Source organism: Rhipicephalus microplus, chromosome 5 (assembly GCF_043290135.1).
Source record: "Rhipicephalus microplus isolate Deutch F79 chromosome 5, USDA_Rmic, whole genome shotgun sequence".
In the NCBI taxonomy this organism is placed as follows: domain Eukaryota; kingdom Metazoa; phylum Arthropoda; class Arachnida; order Ixodida; family Ixodidae; genus Rhipicephalus; species Rhipicephalus microplus.
Window position 1 is genome coordinate 95,836,186 of NC_134704.1, and position 27,232 is coordinate 95,863,417.

The 27,232-nt window shown below is 40.8% G+C and overlaps 1 protein-coding gene and 1 non-coding gene across 3 annotated transcripts in view; one reads left to right on the forward strand and one right to left on the reverse strand.

Annotated features, from left to right (window-relative positions):
* Positions 1-10,876: 10,876 nt before the first annotated feature.
* Positions 10,877-10,949, forward strand: TRNAR-CCG (transfer RNA arginine (anticodon CCG)). Its single transcript has one exon. It is a non-coding gene; the product is annotated as a tRNA-Arg (tRNA).
* A 4,353-nt stretch (positions 10,950-15,302) lies between these two features.
* Positions 15,303-27,232, reverse strand: part of LOC119174305 (sodium- and chloride-dependent GABA transporter 1) — a 70,547-nt gene continuing 58,617 nt past the window's right edge. For both annotated transcript variants that reach the window (XM_037425155.2, XM_075895794.1), the window contains exons 8-12: positions 26,782-27,026; positions 25,904-26,006; positions 25,698-25,798; positions 24,033-24,203; positions 15,303-22,295 (exon numbers count right to left, since the gene is read on the reverse strand). In XM_037425155.2, coding sequence (XP_037281052.1) covers positions 22,164-22,295; positions 24,033-24,203; positions 25,698-25,798; positions 25,904-26,006; positions 26,782-27,026 — 752 coding nt within the window. In that variant the 3' untranslated portion in view covers positions 15,303-22,163. The remainder of the gene's footprint in view (positions 22,296-24,032; positions 24,204-25,697; positions 25,799-25,903; positions 26,007-26,781; positions 27,027-27,232) is intronic.

A 27,232-nucleotide genomic window follows, 5' to 3' on the forward strand; every position in this document is an offset into this window, starting at 1 on the left:
AACAACGCTGGCACCCATACAAGTAAAAATACTGTAAGTAAAACTTGAAGTCTAACACAACAACGGATAAGAATAATGTTAGCAGTATTCCCTTATGCGTTTAGCGGGACAATATATCTGTCATGCTTCGCTATTTTTTCGGCTTAACAGGGGAACGTCCAACGCAGATTCTTCTCAAGAAGAGCGAGCATCAGCGGAGCCTGGGGAAGTATATAGTTCTGAAAACCCAATTGAAACTGCACAAGAGGCCGAGTGGTTGCATTTTCCATCAAGTCAGGACAACATGGAGGACTGTAGTTCAGTTATACAAGGGGAACACCAGAAGAGGCCAGTGCGGCGCTCCATGACGTCGCAAACGTCGATCGGTTTGAAGAAGATGCGCTCCCTGGTCGCGGCAACTAAGACGTTGCGGCGGAAGTGCAGCAGGCTGAAAGAAATGAACAGTAATTTGCATTCACAGCTAGAGAAGCTAAAGAAAGATTTTTTCGAGATGAAAGCCCTCGCCGAGGCGAATGGCGCTCTAACGCTGCAGGTACGCAGTTACGTCAGTGGACGAATGTTATATTAATCCTTTTATATTCGCACTTAATTTTAAATGACTCTGAACATAATAACAATTTAGGAGTAAGTCAATTCTATCAACATCACCCGTACTACGAGAGGACGTCCGGTGAGCGAAGGAATTCTCGAAACTATAAGAGATTGTAAAGGTGGCGATGCTACCCTTAAGTTCTCGCGCATCGGCTAGCAGTGACGTCATACTTTGACGGCCTCAGGTAATGTCTAAGACTGCTGTGTTAGTAGATGCAAGGTCTGAAGTAGCAAGTTTCAAAGAAATGTTCTCAGCCAATGCGGCCAAGTACACAAGGAGCGACGCAACATAAAGCGACGTGCACGTGTCGAAGATTGTTCGCCAAACTCAGAACATTAAACCTAGTCTTAATTTTTTCTGTTCTAATAGTCGTATGATCGGAACAGGAACGATAGAGAATTATCAGGTACTCATTTATCAGTCTATTAACTTAGTGTCCCTATACTTTTTTGTAAGAAACGTCAGAAAGGGGAGGATGGAAGCTTGCAGTAAAAAACCTGTGAACAGGGGTTGTTCCCATTCTTTAATCGCTGTTTACACACACACAAACACTGAAAATAATCATGAACCAACTCGCTTAATCAGTAGTTTTAGCAAAGTTGTTTCGAGGCGGCGTTTCGACAAGCAGGCTTGTTTTCTGAAAGACTGAAATACAATTATAGCCTTAAGGATGACAAGTCCGCTGTCATGATGTCTGCTCGAGAGAAACTCTGTTTATAGATTTTCTTCTTCATATAAATTTACGTGACATTTTAGTGTACGCCGATGCTGGCAATCTTTCTGGTCATACGAAGGTGTAGGCCTGACATAAGGACACGGAATAAAAGAAGGTTGGTGGGTAAGCGCGCACATGAGCAAGTGTTTAAGATACGAAGGTCGGTGTGTACCCCCTTGCGTGATTGGCGCACCCCGAGTTTATTCCTTTATCCTGCGAACAACGAGTTCAAATTTCTGTCGTCGCAAACAATTAGGGACATTGGACTGACAACTGGAAAGACAGTAATTTGCAAGCTGTGTTGTGTTGGTGCTATGGGCCGATCGGTTTATGCTCGTACAGGAAGCCACGCTTGACGCACATGTGATGTCTGCCTTATAAACTTGAGCGAGCAGCATTGCATTCAAAAAGGAAGGAATGGTTTGGAAAGTGTAAGTGAACAGTTTCCGCTAGTCCGTATGTGTGAGTCGGTGGCCGGTTACTGAACATGACGCAAGTCTGAAGTTGCGCAATTCATTAATGTAGCATAGCTGCAATTGAATGTCCACGTGGTGACATGAAACATCTATTATTGTCTTAAGAGTAAACGCATATCTTTTCTCGCGATTATGAATTGTTGAATAAGGAATGATGCCAAATGCAAGGTTTCGACAATCAGGTGCACTATTCTTTGTCAGGACAGCAACAGCCTCCTTTAGTAGCGTGTGTGTGAACGTTTGCTCACTCTCCCACAACATCTAAACTTGTCTTGACAAGGGCAAGTCCAGTACGTAAATGTCGAATTGTTGGATGCGCCGGCATTCCCTGCTCTACGATGTTTCAGCGGGTCAAGCTTCCATTCTCCCCTGCACTTCCGCTTTCTTCCAGTATGTTATCTTGCGCGTGATTTACGCATTTCAACTGCCCTTTCATCATCAGGAAATGCTGGACGAGAACGACAAGAAGGCTGAATTTTTGAAGGAGCAATTGCAATGCCTGCGTGAGAAAAATCACCGTTGGAAAGAGGTGACCATCAGGCAGGCCATAATGTGGCAAGCTAAATCACCCTGCGGGTACGAAATGTTGCGGAGGTCTGGGTGCCTCACCCTTCCAAGTCGCATGACACTGAAGCGTTACATTGGCTACTGTACTGGAGCAGTTGTTTCGTCGCTAATGAAGCAAAGGCTGCACACGGAAAGCACACACTTGTCCGAACGGGTACGTTACTTCGATCAGAATTATTTACAATATGCACGCGAATAACGAAGGAAGCAGCGCACGCGGCAGTGTTTGACTGATCAAAATACATGCTAGTATAGCCGAATGAAAAGTGATTTAAAGTGAATAAACAGGGACCAGACCTGTGGCAAGGATTACTCGAACGTAAGATGTATTGTTTAAGAGTATACGGCAGTGCGCTATGTTTGCTCTAAACCCTAATCATTTCTGTTAAATTATGGGTCATGTACGGAACAACAAAGAAGGTTATTTATATAATTAACTGTCTCCGCCGATATATAACGCATGTCTGTTAACAGTGAATTCCCCCCCCCCCCCATTTTTTTTGTTAGGAAAAAATGGGCTCTTTGATTGTGGATGAAATGTCTTTAAAGCAAGCACTGACGTACGAAAAAAAAGGAGACAAAGTCCATGGCCTAGTCGAAATGGGAGGCCTAGAAAAAGAAGTGGGCATTCAGAACGAGCTGGCCACACACCTTCTCGCCTTTGTATTTGTAGGCTTATCAACGCACTACACGTAAGCGAATCATCACTTTGTCTATCACTATACGTTTCGCTGTGACTGAAAGACTAACCCCACCTATAGATATAAAAAGAAAACGTTGTCTTTAATTAACCAATGATGTGCTATTCCGCGACCAGGGCTGAAAGTCTGGGGAGGGGCAGGGGGAGTCGTCTTCTATTTTTTAAGGAGGGCTCCCCCCCCCCCTTTCCCCCGGCAAGTCAACTTTAGCATTGTGCACTTATTTGACAAGCACTCGAGATGAGCAATTGGCTCTCCTCCTCTCTCCAACGGAGTGAGATTTTAAGCCCAGCTGACACCGACGCTACAGAATACTGCTAATTTTTATCTTTTTCAGGCTACCCGTGGGATATTATTTCACGCAGTCAGTAAAAGGAGACCACCTGCATCAACTAACACTTGAAGTAATTAAGTCCATCGAAGAAGCAGGATTCCAAGTGGTCCGACTTGTAGCTGACAACCACGCTTCGAACAAAAAGATGTTCACCATGTTAGGGAATGGTCGTATGATGCCAGTTGTGCCGTAAGTTGCTAAGTATATATTTTTGCTCTCAGCTCGCATTAAGCTGTGCGCAATGCCTAGTGTAAATATTTTTTTATATGTATTCGCAGTGTGCCCTCAATGTATGCATGGATCGAATCCCAGCTGCGGCTGCTGCTTTTCCGATGGAGGCGGAAATGTTGTAGGCCCGCGTTCTCAGATTTGGGTGCACGTTAAAGAACCCCAGGTGGTCGAAATTTCCGGAGCCCTCCACTACGGCGTCTCTCAAAATCATATGGTGGTTTTGGGACGTTAAACCCCACATATCTATCAATCAATGTATGCACGCGCATGCATGCCGTGTTTGAGTGAAAAAAAAAACAAAAGACTTGGTCGCACCAAAAAAAAAAGCCTGTATCAGCATCAGAGCCCCCCCCCCCCCTTCTTTTTTTTTAATCAGCGCTGCCATATAAGAAAGCCGTGTCCATAACAAGATTGCTATCAACAGTACAATCGCTGTAAATAGCCCGTCTTTACAAATCAATTGACGTTACGCGTTTGCGTAATGTATGCGCACCTGCATGCGACTGTATGAATGGGTGAGTATACTTAAAGTTTCGGAAGATTTAAGGTGTAGGTAATCTCAATAAAACACACACACAGACCTGCAGGATCATGGCATGAGTGGAGAAATTTTATAATAAGGTAATAATTAACAACGCACACGTCCTTCGAATGGCTAACATTTACATTACTTTGGTAAAAAACAGAAAACCGTATATGCAACTAATTATTCACACCGCAAACGCCGCCTTTCTCCAATTTATTTATTCATTTTTTTTTGTTGTTGTTGCAGACATCCAATGGATATGAATCGGAGGCTCTTCCTTTCTTTTGACCACTGCCACATCCTGAAAAATCTCCGCAACCAGATGTTGTCCACCAAACGCGTTCTGTTCAACAATGGGCATTACTACAGCCCCACGTATTTGAGAATGAGAAAGTTGCTGGACATAACAGAAAAACAGTCGTCGTTCAAGCTTGTTCGGAACCTTACGCAGAAGCACGTTTACCCGACGAACTTCGAGAAATTAAGCGTGAAGAGGGCCGTTGAAGTGTTCTCTCCACAGGCATGTATAAGAAAAGGTGTAAACCCATTTAGCGTTAGTGTCACACACTCCCAGATTCTCTGTATTCCTTGTAGACATCACAATGCGTGACGCACACAGGTCATGCAGGAAATGCCTTTTCGTTAGCTGTAAATTATGTATGCTTCCTGCAACCTGTATTACACAAAAAAATACATCTAATTGAGCTAGAATCATGCTCGCAGTTTTCTATCAGTAGTGACGTTTATACTTCTCAAATTCTTTGGCGCGCTCGGGCAAACTTTTATGCGCTAATATTACGCCACAACTCATTTTACATCATATTACGTCAAGTGAATGTTCATGCAGAAGCAGAAAAAATTTTGCAGCTTTTCGTTCAAATGAAGCAGTACAAAAACTGCCTTTTAATAGTAATTCACCGCAAACGATACGTGAATATTCATGTTAGTTTCTGGTTTATTTGTTTGTAGAACCCAAACGGAAGCAAATGGTGAAAATGTAATTCAATACGTATATAACTGCTAACATATTTATCAGTATGGTCACATAAAAACATGCACATGAGCTGCTGCTACTGCTGCTGCTAACAGCGCATGGTTATCTGAACATACAATTTCCCTTTCTTAACGAATGTACCTGCGCGTATTGCTTACCACACAATAATTACGTATCATTAGAGCTTCTATAAATATATGTTCACTAACACAAACTCACTTAAAAGTGCACGTTATTGATGACTGCAGTGCCACTTGTAACTCGTCTCACTTGCTGTATACGAACGTCCAAGCTTAGAAACCTCTCTCTAAATAATTCCGATCATTTTTAATATGTCGCGTCTCCTTGGTTTCTAGGTGACATCGGCCTTACGATACCTCTTACAATACGGCCGCAGATTTGGCATTTTCGGGTTTGAAGACTGCCTGCCAACCATCGAGCTGATGGAAATGATATTTAAATGGTTCACCATACACAACATAAGAAATACAACCTTCCACGTAGTAAGCCGGGACCAAAACAGGATGCCGTTCAGTTCCCCAGATGATGACAGGTACATTCCATTTATCCCGCTAGGTTTCATATTTTCTACAATAAACTGCTTTATTTTCAGGTTGATATGGCTGGAGCAGGAATTTCTGCCCTTTTTCGCAGCATGGAAAGCCGCGGCACCACATAAGAGGGCATTCATATCTCTTGAAACATACGAAGCTCTCCAACTGACCACAATGTCCACAGTACAGTGCACACAATTTCTCATCCGTTCAGGTTTCCTATACGTGTTGACTGCCAAATTCTCCAGTGACCCTGTCGAAGCACTTTTTTCCACCATCAGACAGCTTCAAGGAAGCAACGATCAGACAGACGCCCGTGCTGCGCTTTCATCACTGCAGAAAGTCCTCGTGATGGGAATGATGCACTCATCACCAAGCGGCAGTACAGAGCAAACAACGTCTCCTCTTGGATCGCCCAGTGCAAGGCAGGCGTCGTGCTCCACAGCAGTAAAGCAAGCCGGACAACCTCTGGAAATGCACTCGCTAGTAAACCAGAATCAAGGGTCGTCAGGCGAGTGCGCGGCATCGACATCTGCTACTATAACCCAGACGATGCGGCCACATCTAGAAGCCCTGCAGACTTGCCGTGGTGCGCTTTTCATATCTCGTTGATTCCGTGTAATGGAATGATTTACATTATTTAAAAATTATTACACACCGTCCAACAATTCCCCACTATACGATATTATGCATATATTATAAACTCTGCGCTGCTTACTGTGTTACATGCAAGCCGCGTGAGGCAGCGTTTGCGTCAGTGCACGATGTAGATGAAAACATGCTTCTCAATCAGTTATACTGTGTATGTATGTAACGATAAGTCCATGGTACAAGCAGGTACTATGGCTTACATTTAAAAATATAACATGCTTTCACCAGGCGCCCACACAACTCGACTAACCGACGTCCCTTTCCCGCAATCGGGGAAGAAATTTTCGGCGGTTTTGAATCGCTGTCATAACTGGCACACAGATGATGGCATGGCTCGTTTGCGTTCGCCTTACTCTCTTGAGATGCTGTCCCTTCCTAATCCCGTCGTCTTTCTCTTGCTTCTTCTCCTAGATTTTTTTTTATTTTTAAACGTTTCTCCCTCAGTTTTTTTTATGTTGTTGTTTATACTATTCTCCGGACTTCTTCCCTCCTGTCGTGACAAGCTATAAATCGACGCGGAAAATGTGTAAATATTATTATACCTTGAAAAAGACGGGGCTCTCCCGACGCAAACGTCGGCTGAATGAACAGTTATCTTGATGATATGTGGGGTTTAACGTTCCAAAACCACCATATTATTATGAGAGACACCGTAGTGAAGGGCTCCAGAAATTTCGACCACCTGGGGTTCTTTAACGTGCGCCCAAATCTGAGAACGCGGGCCTACGGCATTTTCACCTCCATCGAAAGTGCAGCCGCCGAAGCCGGGATTCGGTCCCGCGACCTGCGGGTCAGCAGCCGAGTACCTTAGCCACTAGACCACCGCGGTGGGGCAACAGTTGTTATCTGAAAGCGCATTAACATCCATATATATATATATATATATATATATATATATATATATATATATATATATATATATATATATATATATATATATATATATATATATATATATATATATATATATATATATATATATATATATATATATATATATTTCTCATATTTTGTATACGGACACGTGTCGGTTTAATCATGCATGCTTATCTATATACTGATAAAATTCTTGCACACTTTTCATTTCTACCTTCCCACAGGTGCCCCACAGCCAGGCATAAGGGCCAGCACGCTTGGCCTTATAGCGGGCTTCCTGGTGAAAGCAGCTGAGGATTGCATTACTTGCGACGACTGCATCGGCAAAATCAAGGCTCCCAGCTCATCTGGACCAGCTACTGCTGTGATATTTAATTTAGACAGGGGAGGGCTTTCATACCCAACGATCTCATTTCTTTCCTTTGTGAGCACTCTAGAAAGGGCCGCGGAAGCATTTGCGCCATTGGCCATTTCCAAAAAGAGGCCGATGGCACTTTTTGTGCAAACTGTGCTACCTGCAGTGGCCTTGAACCCTCTTTTCAGCCATAAAGGCGCTACTAGCGAGCACCGAGAAGCCATGGCGCGGCTAGTGTTGCAAAAATTTAGCCGTCCTTTCTTCTCAAACTACGTGCGGGACAAAACAGCCAAAGAAGGAAAGAGAAAGAGAATAGCCGAAAAGCCAAAATCTCGCAAGATTTTAAAAGTTTAGTTGCATGCCTCCATTGTATCATGTACGCGCCCAGAACCTTGCTAGCACATTTTATTGAACTATGACCCAAATGCACGCAGCTCTGTACGCGTACATATGTTTTTCTTTATTGCAGACACAAGCCGTCACTGTGTGCCAGCAAGTAGGATATTCTTCGAAAGTGCAGAAACTTTGTTTGAAACATCAGCTTTAACTGGCATATTGTGGCACGCATAAGTAAAGCGACAAATGTGTTTTGTTTCATTTTGAAGTGCTGTAACATTGCTCGAATCACACGCATACACTCGCCAAATTCTTTTAGCAGAAACCTTGATATCACTTTGAGGGATCTGCTTTTCATTGACAAACGAGTATAATGGCACATTTTCAGCATGTGTACGCGCCCCAACTGCGGGTGTCGCCCTTGGGCGCTATCAATCAAACATAACCACTAGTACAACAAAGGCGGTACTATTCCGCCCTAAAAATAAGTCTGTTAATGAAAACATACATTTCAAGTATGGCGATACTATTATTGAGTTAGTAAATTGTATAAAAATTCTTGGAGTTACATTTTCGAGCAATATGCTTTGAAACGATCGCATTTACAGTGTGCTGGGTCAGTTATCTCGCGTAGAGGGCACGGTGTACAGTGGCAAAACTGTTCTACTATACAAGGTAAAATTCTTACTTTATAAATGACTGTTCTGTTGGCATCTTGCTTATTGTTTCTTGGTATGAAGGACTACGACTAACACGCGCTTACAAAAACTGTACCTGATGCAAAAGACGTATATTAGAATAATTTTTTACTGGTCGTATGATGCTCGCAGAAGTGAATTGTTTCAACAGGCTGGAATACCACCCCTACATCGTCTCTACGATTTTAAGTTAGCATTGGTGGTCAGGCGTCAATTTCAAGAAAGTCGACATTATTTGTACGACCTCTCGAAACTGCAGCCAAATAATTTGTTCGAAACATGACATAAAGAAACATGGAAAATAAAAACTTCGAGAACAAACTACTCCACAGATAGGTTGTTCTACACAGTTTCTACGTTAATTGATAAATATGTGAAAGCTGGCATAGATTTCTTACTCTGTACCCGAACTCAATTGCACGATATACACATGTATAGTTTTCAAGATTTCTTTGCAGTTGCTACATTGTTATCATGGTTGCTATTTTTATTTTTAGAATTTGAACTTGATATTTTTGTAATTGTTGCTTAGATAACATTGCTAACTGTTTGCCAGTGCTGTCGTGCTAAAGGCGTCTGTGGGCCTATGTCAAGCTGCCTCTTTCGAAGAGCAGCTTTTACCTGCCGCTGTCCTTCATCAAACTATTGATGAAAAATAAAACATTATTATTATTATTATTATTATTATTATTATTATTATTATTATTATTATTATTATTATTATTATTATTATTATTATTATTATTATTATTAACTATGCTCGACAAGATGATGATAATGATGACGATAAAAACTTTATTGGGGTCGCAATGTGTTGCCCTCGATAGGCACATCACTGCCTTTACCATATCGTCTCATCGCACGGACATATAAAATCATAGAAACGCGCATCGGCCAGCGCTCCCCGTTCCAGCAGACAAACTCCCGTAGCGAAATTTGACGCACAATTTTTGTTGTGTAGGTCACAGTAAGAGTTAAAGCTTCAATTCCTGTGTCTCTCCTTGATATGCGTCCGTGGGCGTATGTGCATTATTCTCTTCTATCAATTGACTACAAGTGTAACACCTGTCCAGGGCGAGTGTCCAAGGTAAGTGCTCAACAGGGGCACTGCGTTTCACCTGACGCGTCCTAAACAACCTAAAATCAGTTTGATATTCTATTACCAATGAGTACATTATTAGTCAAAAGCTTTATGAATACTAAATTGAAGTTTTTTTAGGCTGGAATGGCAAAAACAACCATGCAGCAAGACATTTCTACGCAAATATACAGCTTTAGAAGTCAATCAACCAGTATAGCCTAACTACTAAAATGTAACACATAGCACACGTTAGCCTTTTCAGCAAAAAACAATCACACGTATAGGCAGTTTGTCACAGAAGCAGACGCATGGTATCAGTCCGTCGCCCTCCTGCCGGCCGCACAGTAGCAGACGAACAGGTTATAGGTAGCGCCACCTACGGCGAGCGATTGAACGAGAGCGGGGACACGCGCTCCCATAGGAACCCCGCTATCTGAACAGGTCAGGAGTGTAGTAGGTCATGGTCCTTACCCTCAGCCACGGAGGAAGGAAAGGTGCCCTCAGCGGTGCGCGCGAGCGTCAAGGCACACTACCAGAATAGCGCTTGCAGCGACACCTTACAACGTCTTTTTACCTCTAGATAACTTAGTCTTGTTAGGTGTACAGGAGATGGCGCTAGCTGTTGGTTTGTGCGCTTATTTGGTTAGCGTTGGTGTTCGCTTTACTGGTTTTACTGTTCGTAGTAGCTGCGGTGAAACGCGCGATCGCGTCGTTAAATCGTAGAGTGAAATTTCTATTCGCGGCTGTTGTGAAAGCTATGACTAGTTCTGATCTTTCACTTCTTGGTCAAGAAGCCGGTAAAGTGGCTGTCACTTGCACAGTTTTGTATCACATTTAGGGATGCACTCCGACTACTGTATTCACGTCAGCTCACTCTATGTTCCTCAGACATGGCCTGCAACGTAAGCAAGTACCCTCCCCGTAGACTACTACAGGTACGTGGACGACGATGAAACTTTCTACGCCTGTTCTAGACAGTGCGTTTGAATTTCAGTCTAAGCTGCCGCAGCATAAGAAAACAAAGCAGGTGTCCTGCGAGTGAACCAGGTTAGTGTTGCCTTATAACTGTTCCCAGGTTTAACTGAAGCTTGAATACTTAATTGAAAAATTAAATTATTCGCGCCATTAATCAAATTGCGAAATACCGGATGGGTTATTTTGATATAATGCAGTATTGCGCCTTTAACGCCGAGCTCCTGTGGCCTAATGGATAAGGCGTTGGTCTCCGGAACCAAAGATTGTGGGTTCAAGTCCCACCAGGGGCGTAAGCCGTGTTGACTCTCTTTTTTCTTTATATTTGTAAAATGCAATATTCTTTACTCGAGGTTTTTAGTTGCTTTTGCATATGTGTTTTATTGCAGTTGATAACTTTATTGTTAACCTACAGGTAATTACTGACGCGACCATAGATTAATTTGCACTTCGTGCTGATTAGGTTTTAAGTGAGACATTAACATTGGTTCATCCGACTTTAAAATGGACGTGACTGTAAGTAGTGGATGTGCAGTTGTGAGGAGTATCGGTTAGTGGTTTTTGTGGCAAAGCCACCGCGTCCAGGCCAAGAAAAAAGCTTATTTATTGCATTTTCGTACAAAGAATCATTTTACTTATACCAGCATATTTTGGTAGGTATGCCTCCAACTGTTGAGTATTTCTCAGTAAAAAAGAAATAAAGAAAGAAAAGAAAATTCTCAGTAAAAAAGAAAGAAAGAAAGAGAAGAAAAAAAACTTGAACGGTCCAATGACATTGTAACCATCTAAAAATTCACAATATCACCTAAGGCATAATCGACTTAGAACATGTTCAGAACTAAATATGGCACTCAGACATTCGCCTACTTCATACCACATTCTCTAAATAATACTCAAGAAATCGCTGAAGAGGGCGTGGCTCGGGATCGCAGTTTTGCATACAGCCTCAGAAAAAGGGCTAATGATTACCTTTTGGCTACCTTATGCATTGTTTTCTCATGTTCTTGATGATGTTTAGTGCTACTATAGTTGCTTTTTATTTCTTTCCTATTGTATACTACTTCTGTTGCTTGACTAGCATTATAAGTTTTTAAAATATATGCTTGTTGCACATTGTCATTGTATGTATAAAAAGTAACTGTCTTACTTTTGTATATTTGATGGCCTTGTGTCATTCTCCACTCTCGAGCAATGTAACCATAAGGGATGCTTCGTCAGGCAGTCGCATCTTCCCCTTCATCCCAGACAACTGTCTAAATAAAATTTACATTCAAAGCCACTGTTGCTCTTTCACTTCACATGCGCAAACATAAACTAGGTTTTCCATGCTTCTTGTACCAGTGTAATGTCACAGCAATCACGGAAAATTGAGAAATATGCCTGTGTGTCACTGCGTTTCAATCCAGCTGCACTCAAGAATGAATTTCAATTACACGAGTCACTCTCAATGAGAAATTTCGCGTGAATCTTATTATGAACTCTATAATTTACCAGCCTCTCTGTTAACTTCTCCAATGGCAGCGCTAGTGTTTTGCAATGCTGTGTCAGAACACTACTTTCAGTGTAAACTCAATTGACTCAGAATTGGCTTAGACAGTTAGTAATCTTTATTCACGAGTATCAGAAGTACCATAATGCCTTCCCAACTATGTTGTCATTGCTCTTATAAACAGTTTACAAGTGTCATGATATACACATTTATTTCACATAAACACAACTGTTTTATTGAGATATATACACATGTTTGTCCATTGAGGCATGTAAACATGTTGATGAATTCCAGAACACTGGATGGCTGCACTAGCTTGCAAAATATATTGCATAACACCGATTTTCACAATGCATTGTATGTGCATCCAGTGGACGTCATATCATGACAAGTGGAAGATACCTAATTTTTGTTTTCACAATGACAAAATGTGGTCGGTTGTAACTTGTATACTAGTCTAAGCAACATATTTTTCACTGCGCATGTTTAGGTTATGCCATGATATGGTATCCTCATGTGTAGAAACAAAATAGCTATTTTAAGTCAAAAACACTCTGATAACTTCAGGCACCGCTGTTGTCAATAAGGAAAGTGTATGGAGTGGTGTTAGGAATGAGCATGATATTTTGAGGAGTATTTGTAACCATTGGGGATAAGCCATGCTTGTAAGAGTGTATGTAAAAAGACCTCAAAAGCAACTGTAATTCCCTGTGATATTGTTTGTACCCATTGCTGAAAACTTTCAGTTACTTTTATTTATTTTTTCAACATACATAACAGGCTCCTCTTGGAGCATAGGATAAGGGGGGGACATATACGGGGGAAAAAAAAAAAGAAGAATGAGAACATATACACTTGAACTATACAAATTAGATACAACTTAACGATGGCAATGTTAACTAAGACATTGATTACAAAGAAAATGTCAAACAAATGCACATCTTATGTAAATGGCCATGAAGTGATTCTAGGTGTAGTGAGAGTTTAGTTGCTCTTGGAACACCTTGCTGTTAGTCACTGAAACTATCGCATCAAGAAGATCATTCCACAGTGAAATTGCCTGTGGCAAAGCGGATAGGTTAAATGTGTGTGTTCTGCCAAAAAGACGCATGTAGCTGTGCTGATTTTGTGTACGTGCAGTCCTGCGATTCGGTGTGTGCAGAGAGAAAGGAGATGCCTTTATACAATGGATATACTTGTGAAACAACACAGGCAGGGCTATCTTGCAGCGAATTTCTAATGACTGTAACTCGATATCATGTTTTATTTGAGTAATACTGCTATGACTATGGTAGTTCTGAGTGATGAAGTGGTCTGCTCTGTTTGAATGACTTCGAACATCTGTGTTAAATAGAGTTGGTGTTCTAAAAAAAGTTAACAAATCAAACAATGCAAATTAAAAAGAGGTGCTTCAGAGTTACTTAGATTGCAGAAGCCAAACAAGTTCTTGCCTGTATTTTTAAACAATACACAGTCACCCTTCAATTGAGTAAAACAAATATATGCGAGAATTCTATATAAAACAAATAATTTAATATTTGATAACATCTCCTAGCTACTTGACTTTGTGTCTACTTTCAGAGTAAGGTAGACTCTCAGTAAAGGGAGACCTGTTAAATGGAAATGCCACCTAATTGGAGTAACTTCTCCTGACAAGATTTATTTCATTGTTGCGTTCTGCATCCCTGGCCATCTCTCGGTAAACAGAACTCCTGTTAAGCGAAACGTGTTTTCCTGGTCTCTTCAGGTCCCATTTCACGAGAGTGTACTGTGTAATTTTAATGCAAACTAACAGACAATGATGCCAAGGAAAGTATAGGAGATGTTATACGATGTAATTGTAATGTCAATGTGAAGAAAGAAAAGGGGAGAAAAAGATGGCTTGCCGCCGGCAGAGATCGAACATGCGACTATGTGAAGCCATCAGTTTTACATGAGAAGATTGTGAATTTTCAGAACGGTAAGTATTCTTTTATTTCTTAGTTTCTTCTCTTCTCTACAGTCAACTGTTGCTAGTATAACCATTTTTTTTATTTTATCACTGTTATGCTCCTATTATTCTTTTAAGATTTGTGAATGCCTGTCACAGGGCGATGCATTTTCTGTTGTAAAGCAGAACATTATGTATCTGATTTTCAATAAGTAAAACTCTTGCTATTCAGCTTGGATAAAATAAAAAAATTGTATGTTGGATCTTCGCACCTGTACATATATACTGATTACTTACAGAGTTGTATTTCTTATTTTTTTGGAACGGAAACAGTTTTTGAGTTAACTAGAGCTGGAAATGCCTTCTATCCACTATCACCTCCATTTTGCTCATTTTCCTGCACTTTGCTTGAAACCGCAATAAATTTTTCTCATCTTTCTTTGCTGTCTAAATCTTATGGCTTCACGTTTTTGCAGTTAAAGATCAGAGCTTGTCAATTTGCCTTATTTTTTAGCCACAAATTATTATGTCCAACGACCATGGGGTTTTTACGTTCCCATTTGCTAAAAAATTTGATAAGAGTGACCACAGTAACTATTACTTGTGCCATGCCAAGGATGGCTCATTGATGTTGCAGTTTTGATTATTTCTTTCTGTTACTTGTAGATAACCGCACAATGACATTTGCTTGCCTTTCAGGCAGAACAGTTTTGTGCAATGATTTCCCTATTTAATGTGGAACACTTTAAGTAACCGTGTTGTACGACGTGCAGTTTCAAGGCATGTAGGCATGTGTCGTGGAACAATGACATGTCAAGTGGAAATCAATACATGGAAAGCTATTTGAGCTGTAGTAACAAACTGTAGTAAAGAAACAAAAGCAGGAAATCAATACTTTGTTGTTACACTGAACAGCAAAAGTTTTTGGGACACGTAATGTTCGAGACAGCTCAATTCCCCCTTTGTATCGGAACGCAACCTCCAAATAAATGTTCCATGCTGCGCTTGGCATTGAAAGCTGTACCGGTGCCAACTTGATCATGAGCACTGTGCTCTGATACTATAGCAGGAATCTACATTCATCTTGGATCAAATGTCTGGCATACTTTTGTTGTTTGTTGTAGATACTGTACTTACTGTCCCTTAGCAGCTCATTTGATATTCCAGCAACAGCATCTATGATTGTTCGCTGCTCACGCATTGTTCAATATAAGACCACACAGCACGTGTCACTGGACATCAACCTTTATTAATACACAATGAAATTACAGGGAATACGTCATGCCTTGGAACTTGCAATACAAACAGTGCAAATGAACATGCTCTTTAATTTCACGAGGAGGAAGAACTTCCCCATAAGAACAGCGAATACGCATTCACAACAAATGCAATCGAGTTGGTATTTATAGTAATTGTACTATCGCACAATCGATTGGCTTAAGACACCACACCTACATGGTGAAACTGTGCGGTCGTGCGGGCTAACCTTGTCAGCTCTGAAGTAACAAACAACACTTGTTTTTCACTAACCATCATGTGTACACTACTTCGGCGTAGAGTAAAATAGTGTTCATGAATAGTGCCACAAAACATTACTTCTTGAAAACTATATGTATATTTAGCTTTCTCTTCGTGCTTTTATGATGCATTTATAAGATGCATTTTAACTATTTTAAATGGACACATTGCATTTCTTTACAAACGGTGAAACAGCTGCTAACTTTGCCAGTTCGTGGCTACAATTTCACACACCTACAGATATGGAAGGAATTTTTAACAAAAAAATGTTGCTTTTTTTGTCAATTGTACAAGGACACACTCCATGTGCGAAGTACCAGCACATGACACCCATGCCACACAGGCAAACATAATGGCAGTAAAGCTTACAGTTCAAATGCCACCTTGATTGTATTGCCATTAAATATTAATCAGCTAATGAGCTTTTGCAGCACATACATAGTGCTGACCCAATGAGCTATGTGGTATTGTCCCGAGTAGGCGCTCCATAAAAATGAAGTATTAAATTACAGTAAATTAATTGTTGGTGCCTTTGTGTTATCATCTGCAAAATCAGTTATATTAACGTGACCAATGCCATTATTTTTGCCAGCACGGCATGGGCATAATGCCTCTGTTTACAACATGTTGGTCAAGCCGCAATCTAAATTTTTCTGAAAAAATAAATCTCCTTGCATATATCTTTTCACTAAACTTCATAACCATCAACTTGTGTTTGCTAACCAAAAATAAACATTCTGAATAATGACACTCCAGACAACAGCACCTTGTGTTTTCACTACCAATACATTTTGCATTTTGTAGTATAATGTGCTCAGCATAGCGAATATTCACACAAATGTTGTGCTTATGTAACTCGCTTGGCATGTCGAGTTTGCTTATAAGCTATGATCTGAGAATGATTATTCAAGCAACAACAGAAATACTAAATCCCTTAATTTTTTAGAATTCATTAGCACAATCTTCATTTACTAGCTGCTTTAGAAAGATAAGCACCACAGCCTTTGCTGACTTTTACACACAACGCAAAATCTTAGAAGCATGCATGATCTTTCATGGAAAACGATAAGGTTTCCCAGAACAACTCTGTTTAATTATATAATGCAGCTCCCGTTTTTTCTTTGAAGGTTTTCACTTGCAGTAGTCAAATCCAACAGTATTAGTTTACAAGACCAACTCTTAGCAATACTTCCATTAGTTATTCACATATTTGTCAGGAGTCAATTGACAAATATTTGGTCTACAAAAACCACTCATCATTGACCGATGCTTTCCTTAGCTGTCATAATTTTTCATCGCAACAGCCGTGAATTCATCTCTGTGCGCTATTTTTGCTTGCGAATTGGTTTATTGGTTCCTGATGATATCCCGAATCATTTGCCCATCCAATGACCTTGCATTTTTCTTCAGAATGGAGTAGATTGTTACAAAGCAGTGTTCAGTGCAGCAAAAATTTATGAACTGAGTGTGGATATAGACATCGAAGGCCATCAATAGTTGAATTTTGCAGAAACACTTGCTAGACATAATGATTCATTACTGTCTTATCAAAGATTTTACATGAATTGAACAACAAGGATTACATGCAGGCCAGTAGCCTTCAAGCTCTCGATATCTTCAACCTATAGCATTGCAATGTTGTTGCTTACGAACATCACTTGATGGTTCATCTTGCATACACCATAATGTGTTTCAAGTTTTTTCACAGCTATGCATGATGAGTTTCTACAGTTATTTCAATATGCACAAGCACGCATTTCACACTGAAGCTATCTTCGAACGTGCTTGATGAAACTGATATTTTATGGTAAAATGGGAGCAGTGAACCATGGGCAGGGGCAAAGATTTTGGATATTACAGTAAACAGGCTATGGAAACTAGATAGATCACTGATGTCTTCAAACAGTTACAGGGCTGATGTATTGTGGAAACGTTCAGTGGGCCATATTTCACATGAAAGTATTTTAACTCTTCATCTTACTGTCATTATCTTTCTATAACTGATCTCGTTGTATGGCTCATACCAGCACGTACTGCTTTGCGCAGTGCAGTGACAGCAAACTAGAATGAACGATCAAAAGTATCCTGAGACTATACAGCTCCTGGCTTAGTTATGCATTTTGAAGCTATCCTGTTCCTATTGCTATGGTCAGCAGAGCTCCACAAGCACCACTCACACGTCGGATGTATTTGCAAACAGCATACAAAGTTACTATTACATTCTTTCTTTGTTTTACCAAAATACTTCGAAGACGTTTGTGTTTACTTTTCTCTCGTCAAGTACATCCAAGGCACTGTCCCTGTCTGATGCATGTAATTCCCTAAGGTATTAACAGGTACATGAATGAGGTATGTACAAATGCAGTATATGTACAGGTGCACGCCCTCTATTCAAGGCTTTTATAGAGAAATGAAGCAAGCGTGCAACAAGACTTCACACGTATGTATACTATATTTAACCCTCATTAAAACAAAGTTGTGTCAGATACGATAATGAGTTTGTTAAATTTGAACATCTGTTGTAAATGTACATTTGTAACACTGTAATAATAGAACCAGTATTCTTTGTTTACTTCATTACATTCATAACTGTTGCATCGAGGTGTGACTCTACTTCATTCATTTGTCACCACGCTTGTTCAAGTGTTAAATAGTTTCCATGGGGCTACAACTATCATTGCAACACTTCGCTAGAGAATCTTCGCATATTAGATTTTAACATTGCAAGCACTGAAGGACCAATTTTTTTTTAATCCTTTTGCCAAGACGCCTGAGGCAAGTGTTATAACTAATTGAAAAGACGTTGAAGCCAAATTTGAGTTTCCTTCAAAAGTACGTACATATATGAAAAGTTTATTGAAGGCAAGAAAAGTGCCTTCATGTGCCCTATCTCACCGTAAACGTTAATTTAGCATGAGCATGTAAAATACATGCGGAGCAAATGCTTTTGTGCAGCACCATGTAAAAGCAATCATTTGCTGAAAGTGTTTTTGTGAGGAAATTCAAGAGACAAAAATTTCTTAAAGTTCCCTCTAATGATTGCTCATCTGTGCAATGAAATTGCAAAAGGAAGAAAAGGAAAGAAAGTTCATATGAAGTAGTCACATCAATTGAGAAAGTGCAATAAGGGTGGAAGTCTTAAGGAACTGTCCTTGTCAATGACATGTACAAATACAATCGCAGCAAAATGTACCAACCTTCTGAGCTTAGAACATTCACAGACATATGATAAATTTGTGGATTCGGCACTCAGAGGTTTAAATGCACATGCATAAGAGAACCCAAAGCATTTTCAAAATCAATCATGATCATTTGTAAGCATAGAAAGCTTCCCCAAAGCACAAAAGTGATGAAACTGACAAAGCTTAGAGACGATTTGCATTGTGGCAGCTGTGACTAGTATACGATATAATTCTGTTCACAGTCTAGCTACAATCGTACAGCTCAGCCTAATTGTGGTAATGACATAATCAGTCCCCTAACAAAGTGCGAACACAGCAGAAAACTTGAAATAGATCAGTCCATTGACCGGGCCCAACTTTGTAGTGGTATCAGCTTGTCATATTGTCACTCCCTGATGAGAAAATGGATATCCGAGGCCAACACAAACAAATTTCAACAGATTCATTTTCTTCAGAAGTAACACGTCGTTCATTGCATGCGAAATTTAACTGCCGGAGCAGCGTTATTTTGACGAAGAAATCCTGTCAGCATGATTCACATTGAACACAGAAAAAGTGTGTACTATATGGAGTTAGTAGTTTCCTCAATGATCCAGCCAAGTAATTTTATACAGTGTTTCCGAAAATCGTATGTCATATTGTTGATCTGGTTATACTTGTATTCCGCCTTTAATACTTTAGTGTAACGTGATTCAGAGACACAAATGGAGACTTATCGGTGTTTCTTTTATGTGTGCGTCTCTTGCATCACTGTGTTGTCGTACTTAGAAAAAGTACTAACAGTATCGCCTTGTTTGTGCTATGGTACACTGATATTGCGTTTCCAGAATGATTTCTACCGTGTGGGGTTTTGTGGTGTGCCCCTAAAGGTAAGCATGCAAGCACTTCTGTATTTCGTCCTCAATGAAATGTAACCACCTCGATTTTGAACTAGGCAGTAAAAAATACTTGCAGACGGATCGGCAACTAAATACGATGGAACCATAGGCTTTCTACTGCAGAAAATTCGATATTGCCTACTCTTTGGTTATTTTAATGAACTTGATGCAGCTATAATTATTTCAGATAAACACTTCACTTTTTGTTTTTGCACACTACACAGTTGCCTGCTGACAACATGTGCACTCTTTGATTTAGCTGTAGGAATGCAAATGCACTGTAAGTGCATACATTCACAACTGGCACACATTATGCCCAAGACAGAGTTAATTCCAGTCAGGATGTCTGCAACTTTGAATCGGTTGGATAGGATTGCACTGTGCAAGTGTTCAGTAAAACTGTCAGAAGTCGTGTACGCAAACTTGTGCAAGTCGTACTGCATTGTTTCGCTTATATATATTATAACCACTGTCAGCTATAGGATGAAGTAACTACAAGATGCGAGGCTCGTTTCTGCCACTCACAAATAGGATGCTCACTAACATCTAGCACAAACTAGAGGTATTACTTTCCCTTGACGTATTCATGCATTTAAAGGTGCCCATTGCACAAAACAAGTGACACAGATTCGGCACAGCATTCTATAGTGTTTGCCGTCATATTTACACACTATATACATTTGCTCCACAGGAAACTAGTAACGAAGCATACAAAAGTCCAGTAATTATGCGTTTCACCGCTGAACATGAGTCTGACATATTATCCAAATTATCACATGGGTTATCCATAACACAGTTTGAGCAATGTAGTGTAGTGTTGCATTATTGGTTTCACTATGCAGGGAACTGGAACAGTGCGGGGTAATCATATTGCTGACAAAAAGTTGATGAGTAAGTCAGCAGCGATGCACATCACCTATGAATCTAATAGTGTTGGAATCTTAAGTCATTTCTTTTTGTTTACTGACATTGTGTTCCAGTTACAGAACAAAAAGTTATCGCTTACAGTGTGATTAATGTCATAGTTTGTAATAGGTGGCTGTACCTAATTCAAGGAAAGGCAGATGAATTCAGCATATCAGGCTATTTAGACTAGGTTCTGACATCCGGCATCATGACAACAATTTAAAAAGATATGTAAACAAGAATGACACCTTCAGTGAGGATTTGAACACTTCCATGAACCTCCAGTAAAATGTGAAAATCAATTTCAATTTTACAGAAGAAAAAATTAGACGAAATAACGTCATGGCACATTCAGATCTTCAATGCCAGGCCAGACTTTTGCTTACGAGTGGAATGATACTCTCGACCCTCTTTTCCAACCACCTTCCCAAGACAAACTGAACATGGTGCTCTTGCAAGTATAACAGTTTCTCAGCTCCTTCTTTCTTCACTGCTTCAGAGCCAAGCGATGCCAGGCATCGCATTACACTGCAATCACCACACCTTGTGCTATCCACCGCAAGCACGTATAGTGTGCCATCATAACAAAACGATCTGTTCCATCAATTCTGCGCTATCACATTCACAGTTGGAAGTTTGGAGCGATTCACAACTAGCCATTATCATGAAAAACGAGACCACTTGAAACATTGTGGTAGTGTTGTTCTTTGTTACCGGTACATTCACAGTTTCACTAGAACCGTAATCACATGATGATTGGGCAGGAGTACATCTATTTGCTTTTCCGTCCCATACATGACCGTTTTCGTGCCGTATCCCTATTAACTCCTTTAATGCTGCCAGGAATCGGTTTCTCTCGCATTCATGGAAGACAAACATTGTTTTCAAAGTTGTGGCACTCAACAACATTGGGAATGGCAGCTAACAAAATGTTTAGCTTTGAAGAGGCAGGTTCGCACACCACAATTACTTCTGCTGCGATTCTCATTTCTCTCCATACTCCATGTGCACCTGCCTCAAATATTTACACAAAGAAACGATTTGTAGCGCATTATCCGTACAGCGCATTGTGTGACTTGTAGCACATTACCAATTTCTTATGACATTAATCAACTGTGCCATTCATGCAACTGCCCTCTGTCATGCCACACTAACTGCGGCAGAAATGACAAGTTTCCTACATCTACACACTAACCACGGGACAGGTTATCCTACAACTGTCAGGTGACAGTCGGTTGACATTGTCTACAGCAGCGAGTGATGTAAACGTCCTTTTTCTCGCTGCAACCTGGGCAGGAGCGGCCCTTACTTGAAGCATGCGTGTGCTGCTTCATTTAAAGGACAGACACTGGCCGCGAATCGGCGTTTTGTATTCCTTGCACGTGTTTGGCGAATCTGAGGTGGGAAAATCGGGGTCGTAAAAGAGGATAATGTGGAGAGATTGAGAGAGAGACAGCGTGTTTCTCGCCGAACCAACAGGCAGAGAAACGAGCGCCGTCATGTTTCGCCAAACCGGCAATCGACCCCACGTTTTAACGCCGGGTTGCCATAAAAACAAGTCAACTGAAGTTCAGATCGAGCATTGGTGGTTGCGACGACAGTGATCAGGACTTTTCTTGAAGCAGCACTCGCACTATGTTGGCGGGCGGCTCCAAGGCGAGGCTCTCGTCCGAAGTGGGGCTGCCCTCTTGGACCTTGCGTGGCACGACTTGAGGGGTCACGCCTTTCTTGATGCGCTGCAGAAAGTTACAATAGGCACATGCATCTTGGCACCACACATGATTTCAATAATGCGAAAGCCTCAGATGCCTCATAAAATGTGCGAATCGACCATTGGTGGCTTTTTGCGGCGTCGAGGTCCATGCGAGTGATGCATGAACTTTTCATAACACGATGACATCACCATATGACATCATCATAACATCATTGTGACTTTACATGGTATGATGTCGCATAATGACATCATCGCATGATGTCTGTGCTTTGTTGAAAGTGAGCCCGTCAAGGAGGAAGCACAAAACCGGGTGTGATGCAGAAAGCTTGCAATGCCTCCAATCCTGGAGGCGGTATAAAACCATATATTAAGATATTTAGCGCAACCTTGACTCTCACAAGCACTCACACAAACACTCGCACATCTACCCAAATAACACATGCGACACTCAGCGCTGGCTGTCACATGTGCTACTTGGGAGGATGTGTGAGTGTTTGTGTGAGTGCTTGTCAGAGTCAAGGTTGCGCTAAATATCTTACAATATGACGAGTAGCCGACTAGCCCAACAACAAGTTTTATTGAGTGTAATACCACAGTGGAGAAAACTTTTGAAGGAGGATGAAGAAGGATCAATGCATAAAGCAACAAGAATTGCCTTCAAGTCATCGTTAGCAAATGCATAAGGGACCCTGCAAGTTTTTATATGCAATTGAACCAAATATTCAGTCTCCTTTCTGGTTAACCAAGTGTTTCACAGACTCCTTTCTCGGGTTCTACCGATACACATTTTCTCTTGACTGTTTCACCGCACTTTTCATCGCCACGTCTGCACCACACCTTGTCAGTAGCGGGATAAATTGTGATAGCGGTATCTTAACAGGCATATACTACATGCGTGTCTCTATAAAAGATATGACTTGTGATTGGTTGGCAGTTGTTAGGCTCATATTGTGATTATGAAATAAAGGCTATATGGATTAATGAGATGAACTGTATTATTGAATTACCCTTGCAGCAAAATCCACTATTGCTTTCAAAAAATAAACACAAAATAAATACTACAAAAAGTGAAGCACAGGTGGCACTGTCACGTTGAAGTTCTCACACCAGCTCACTATGACATCATTATTATTAAACACAGCGTGTTTTAGCGGAGTTAACTTTTTATTGACAAAGGTATTAGTTTATTTGTGTTTTAAGGAAAGTAAATATTGAGCTTAGTTTCGAGGCCATTTACCAGATAACAATTACCCAGATATGAAGACAAAATACATTAGGTATTATGAAAATACATAGGCAAACTGATTATGAGGTTTCTTAGCAGCTTTTGTCATTTATTCGACCTTGCAGCAAAATTAGTAACAATCAAGTTTAAATACAAATACTTTGTAGCTCTAAAATGATTCTTGTTAGTGTTCTGAAAGCCAATAAAACACACTGCAGTGACATCTGAACATAGTATTTCAAATTTATGCATGCAATGAGCATTCAATCACTAATGAAGAATAGGACATGCTCCTGCAAAGTCCAATCTATGAAGAACCAATCCGGGTCGCCCAGTCCGCTCATGATCGAGCTATACCTGTCAATCCATGACAGGATAATCCAGGTGCACTTTGGAATGTGTTTTGCTGGACCAAATGTAAGTTAGCTCTCTCACTCATATCACCTGATTTGGTGCAGATCTATATTACACTCACTCGCATGGCTATATATAAGCAGAGTTACAAACAGCAATATATCTGAAAAATATGTTTACCTCCAGGAGGGTTCCCGAGCTGTTCCAGAGGTAGTAAAAGGCATAGGTGGGAATCCACATGATGGAAGCAAGGGCCATGCCCCAACCGACCATTTCGCCCCACCAAGGGTAGACGTAGTGATCTGAGTATGTCACCGGCTCAGGCACAGCTATGTAAAACACCAGCATTCCCTGCACAAAAGCAAAAAAGGCTAGAACAATTCCACTCGTGTAACAAGCAATTCGCGATGCCCACAACACAGGTTTACTTACCAAGCACTCATATAATTAAACGTGGCATCAAGCTTCCCAAAACGTATGTGTGATACAAACACAAGACCTACCGCCACTGAAACACTCTCCTAATACAGGAACTGAAAGAGCAATGAAGTTGGTACCCAGAATCTCCACCACTTGTCGATGGGGGTTTGTGGAAAATTGAGTGGCAGCGGTAAGCATCACAAGAGCACTTATAAATATGCAAAATGGTGCCCAACTCGTAGCCATGCGATCACGACAACACTTCCAACCAGCATCTCAATCTTCTTCATTAGACACTTTTAACCTGTTCAACGTTTTAAACAGTCCAGGCCGTCTTTAATATGGCATGAACAGATTTTTTGGATAAACGCCAGCTGTTAGCTGTGATTGCACACATAGATTGAATGTTGCGTATCATGTACAGGTTTTCTTAGTTTGTGTACTACTCATAGATGACAGCATCATACCTTAGAATTATAATAACTGAAAAGGCAGTATAAAGGCAGTGGTTTTAAGGTGGGGCTCCATGAAATTATTTTATGAGGTCTGCAAAACCCATCTTTAAAAAAAAGAACGAGTTTTTCGGAGGCATGTTATGTCCCATGACAATGGCCCCTTCTTAATTTTGGTATGCTTCACCGCATAAATTTTTCGTATTGCGGTGGAGCTGATGTATATTTCCACTTCTTTATCAGACGGTAGAAAAGCTTTTGTTGCAGTTTACTGTGACATGTGCACACAAGCATATTTTTAAGATTACATATTTGAAGATCGAACGTGGCTAGAAACAGGTTGGATGTTGGTGCTGAACGCACAACTTATTGACAATCTGTTTAGCTTGACCCTTCTTTGCCAGGGAGAAACAAGACACATACTTCAAGTTTTATAGTGCACTAGTTCATAATCTCCCCCGCCCCCCCCGTATACCCTTTTTTTCACTGCAAGGTGCCCCCATCAGTTCAGCCAAATACGAGAGGTCCCTGAAACATCCACAGTTTAGGTCTGCTGTATTGGGGTGTCAAGCAGAACAAATGAATGGACATTAGTTAGTGCATATTCATAACTAACCTAAGTGCAAAAAGCATAATGCAAGAAGATGATGACATGAAGCAATACTGTCAACTATCTGGTATTTTTATTACATCATACCCCTGACAAACATAAGCAGACACACAGATAAAAAAAAAGCTAATCGTACAAATTATTTTTAAAAATGATAGGTATCAGAAATGACTATGATGCATTGTGATGCAAGTGCTTTATAAAAATTCTTGTAAAGAGCAGCCGGTTCATTGGGGCATTGAAAGGATCTGGGATATCGATGCTTGAAGATTATCAGAAACATTTTTATAGCATCACTTAGAGAGCTATGTGTCAGAATTCTTTATTTGCATTTTATACATACTTGCTAAAGAATGTACTTACCACAATCACACAGGGAGCGGCGAAAAGCCAGCAGAAGAAGAAGTACTTGTTTGGCGTGAAGCCTACCATGTCCTTGATGTTGGCGTAGATCCTTTTTGCACCTGCAGTGGAGTTGGTGAAGGTAGTGTAAGTGAATTGAGGTCACACTTGACTAGAAATTAAGACAGCATGCTCTATCCCTAAACCACTGCTGGAACTGCACGTACCATATATCCAGGCAAAGCCGACAATCTCAAAGAAGACGACTGTCAGCAACGAGACACCACTGGCTGAGAAAAAGTCCATCAACTGGAAGATGTACATGCCTCCCTGCAAAGTAGATTACATACTCATGTGGAGCATTCGAATGCAACATTACGAAGTGCTTCAAGAGCTGAGTATGGGATGTTTCTGTATAATTAGACAATGTTAGTCTTGAACTGCATCACAGAGCCAATGGATCTATTGGCTCGTCTTGTGCCTCGAGGCACAAGACGAGCCTTTCTGCATGATCATCACCTAATTAAATGTATAAATGTATTTAACTTATTCCTGTCAAATCCTCGGCTGCAGGCTTATAACAGGAGTGGGATTTTAAGAACGAAACATCAAAAATGACAATACTAATTCACATGAGCAAGAATACAATTCACTGTGAGCTGAAAAGGCACGTCAAAGTAAGCCCAAGGCACACATTAGTTAGAACATTAAACTTAACATAATACAGGCTTGGGCATCATCTTGAAAGACAAAAGCAAAGCAGTATTTATATATACTTATCAGTCGCATGAGCAAAGTGTGCAAATCAACACACAAATCATGCAGAAATTGTGCATGTAGTTTGGATTACTCAACATGTCTGACTCCATATGTAGAATATCAGCCCCTATATCTGGACAAAAGTGAGGCAGATCTATAAGAATATTGGTTGTTGTGTGGCAGCTTATCTGTAGGACTCTATTAAGAAACACTCTCAAGATCCTGTGCGCATTACCATTGGCTGGTCTTATTTCTTCGTTGCTCTTGCAAGCAGGCCTAGAGGGAGCTACATGCACAGAACTGGATTTCACTGTAACGTGTCCGTCAGGTGCCACTGTCCCCTTACCTGAGTTACCAGGGGTAGACCCAGCAGGAACTGCACGACGACAACGCTCAGAGTGAACAGGCGCCGGTACGGTCTCAGGGTGGAAGCAAACTCATCCACCAGCCCTGTCACGAGTGCCTCGACAGTGCAGAACTGGCTGTCGATTCCCAGAACGATGAGCATGAGGAAGAAGAGTACTGCCCAGACCGGTGCAAAGGGTAACTGCACCACCATCTCGGGGTAGGCCAAGAACGCCAGGCCAGGACCTGCGTGCAAAGCACAGCAGCGGTTGAAGGCATAAAGTAAATCGTCTACCATGTTCGCGACAGTTTGCAGTGATTCAGAATAACATCAAGCCAGTACTTAACGTGAGTCACGAGTCTAAGGAATCTAATTTGGGGAACTTGTGCTTAAAGAAGCAATTGTGACGCTCTTGGTGTGTAGTGAATATTCAGTGATGAAAATCTAATAA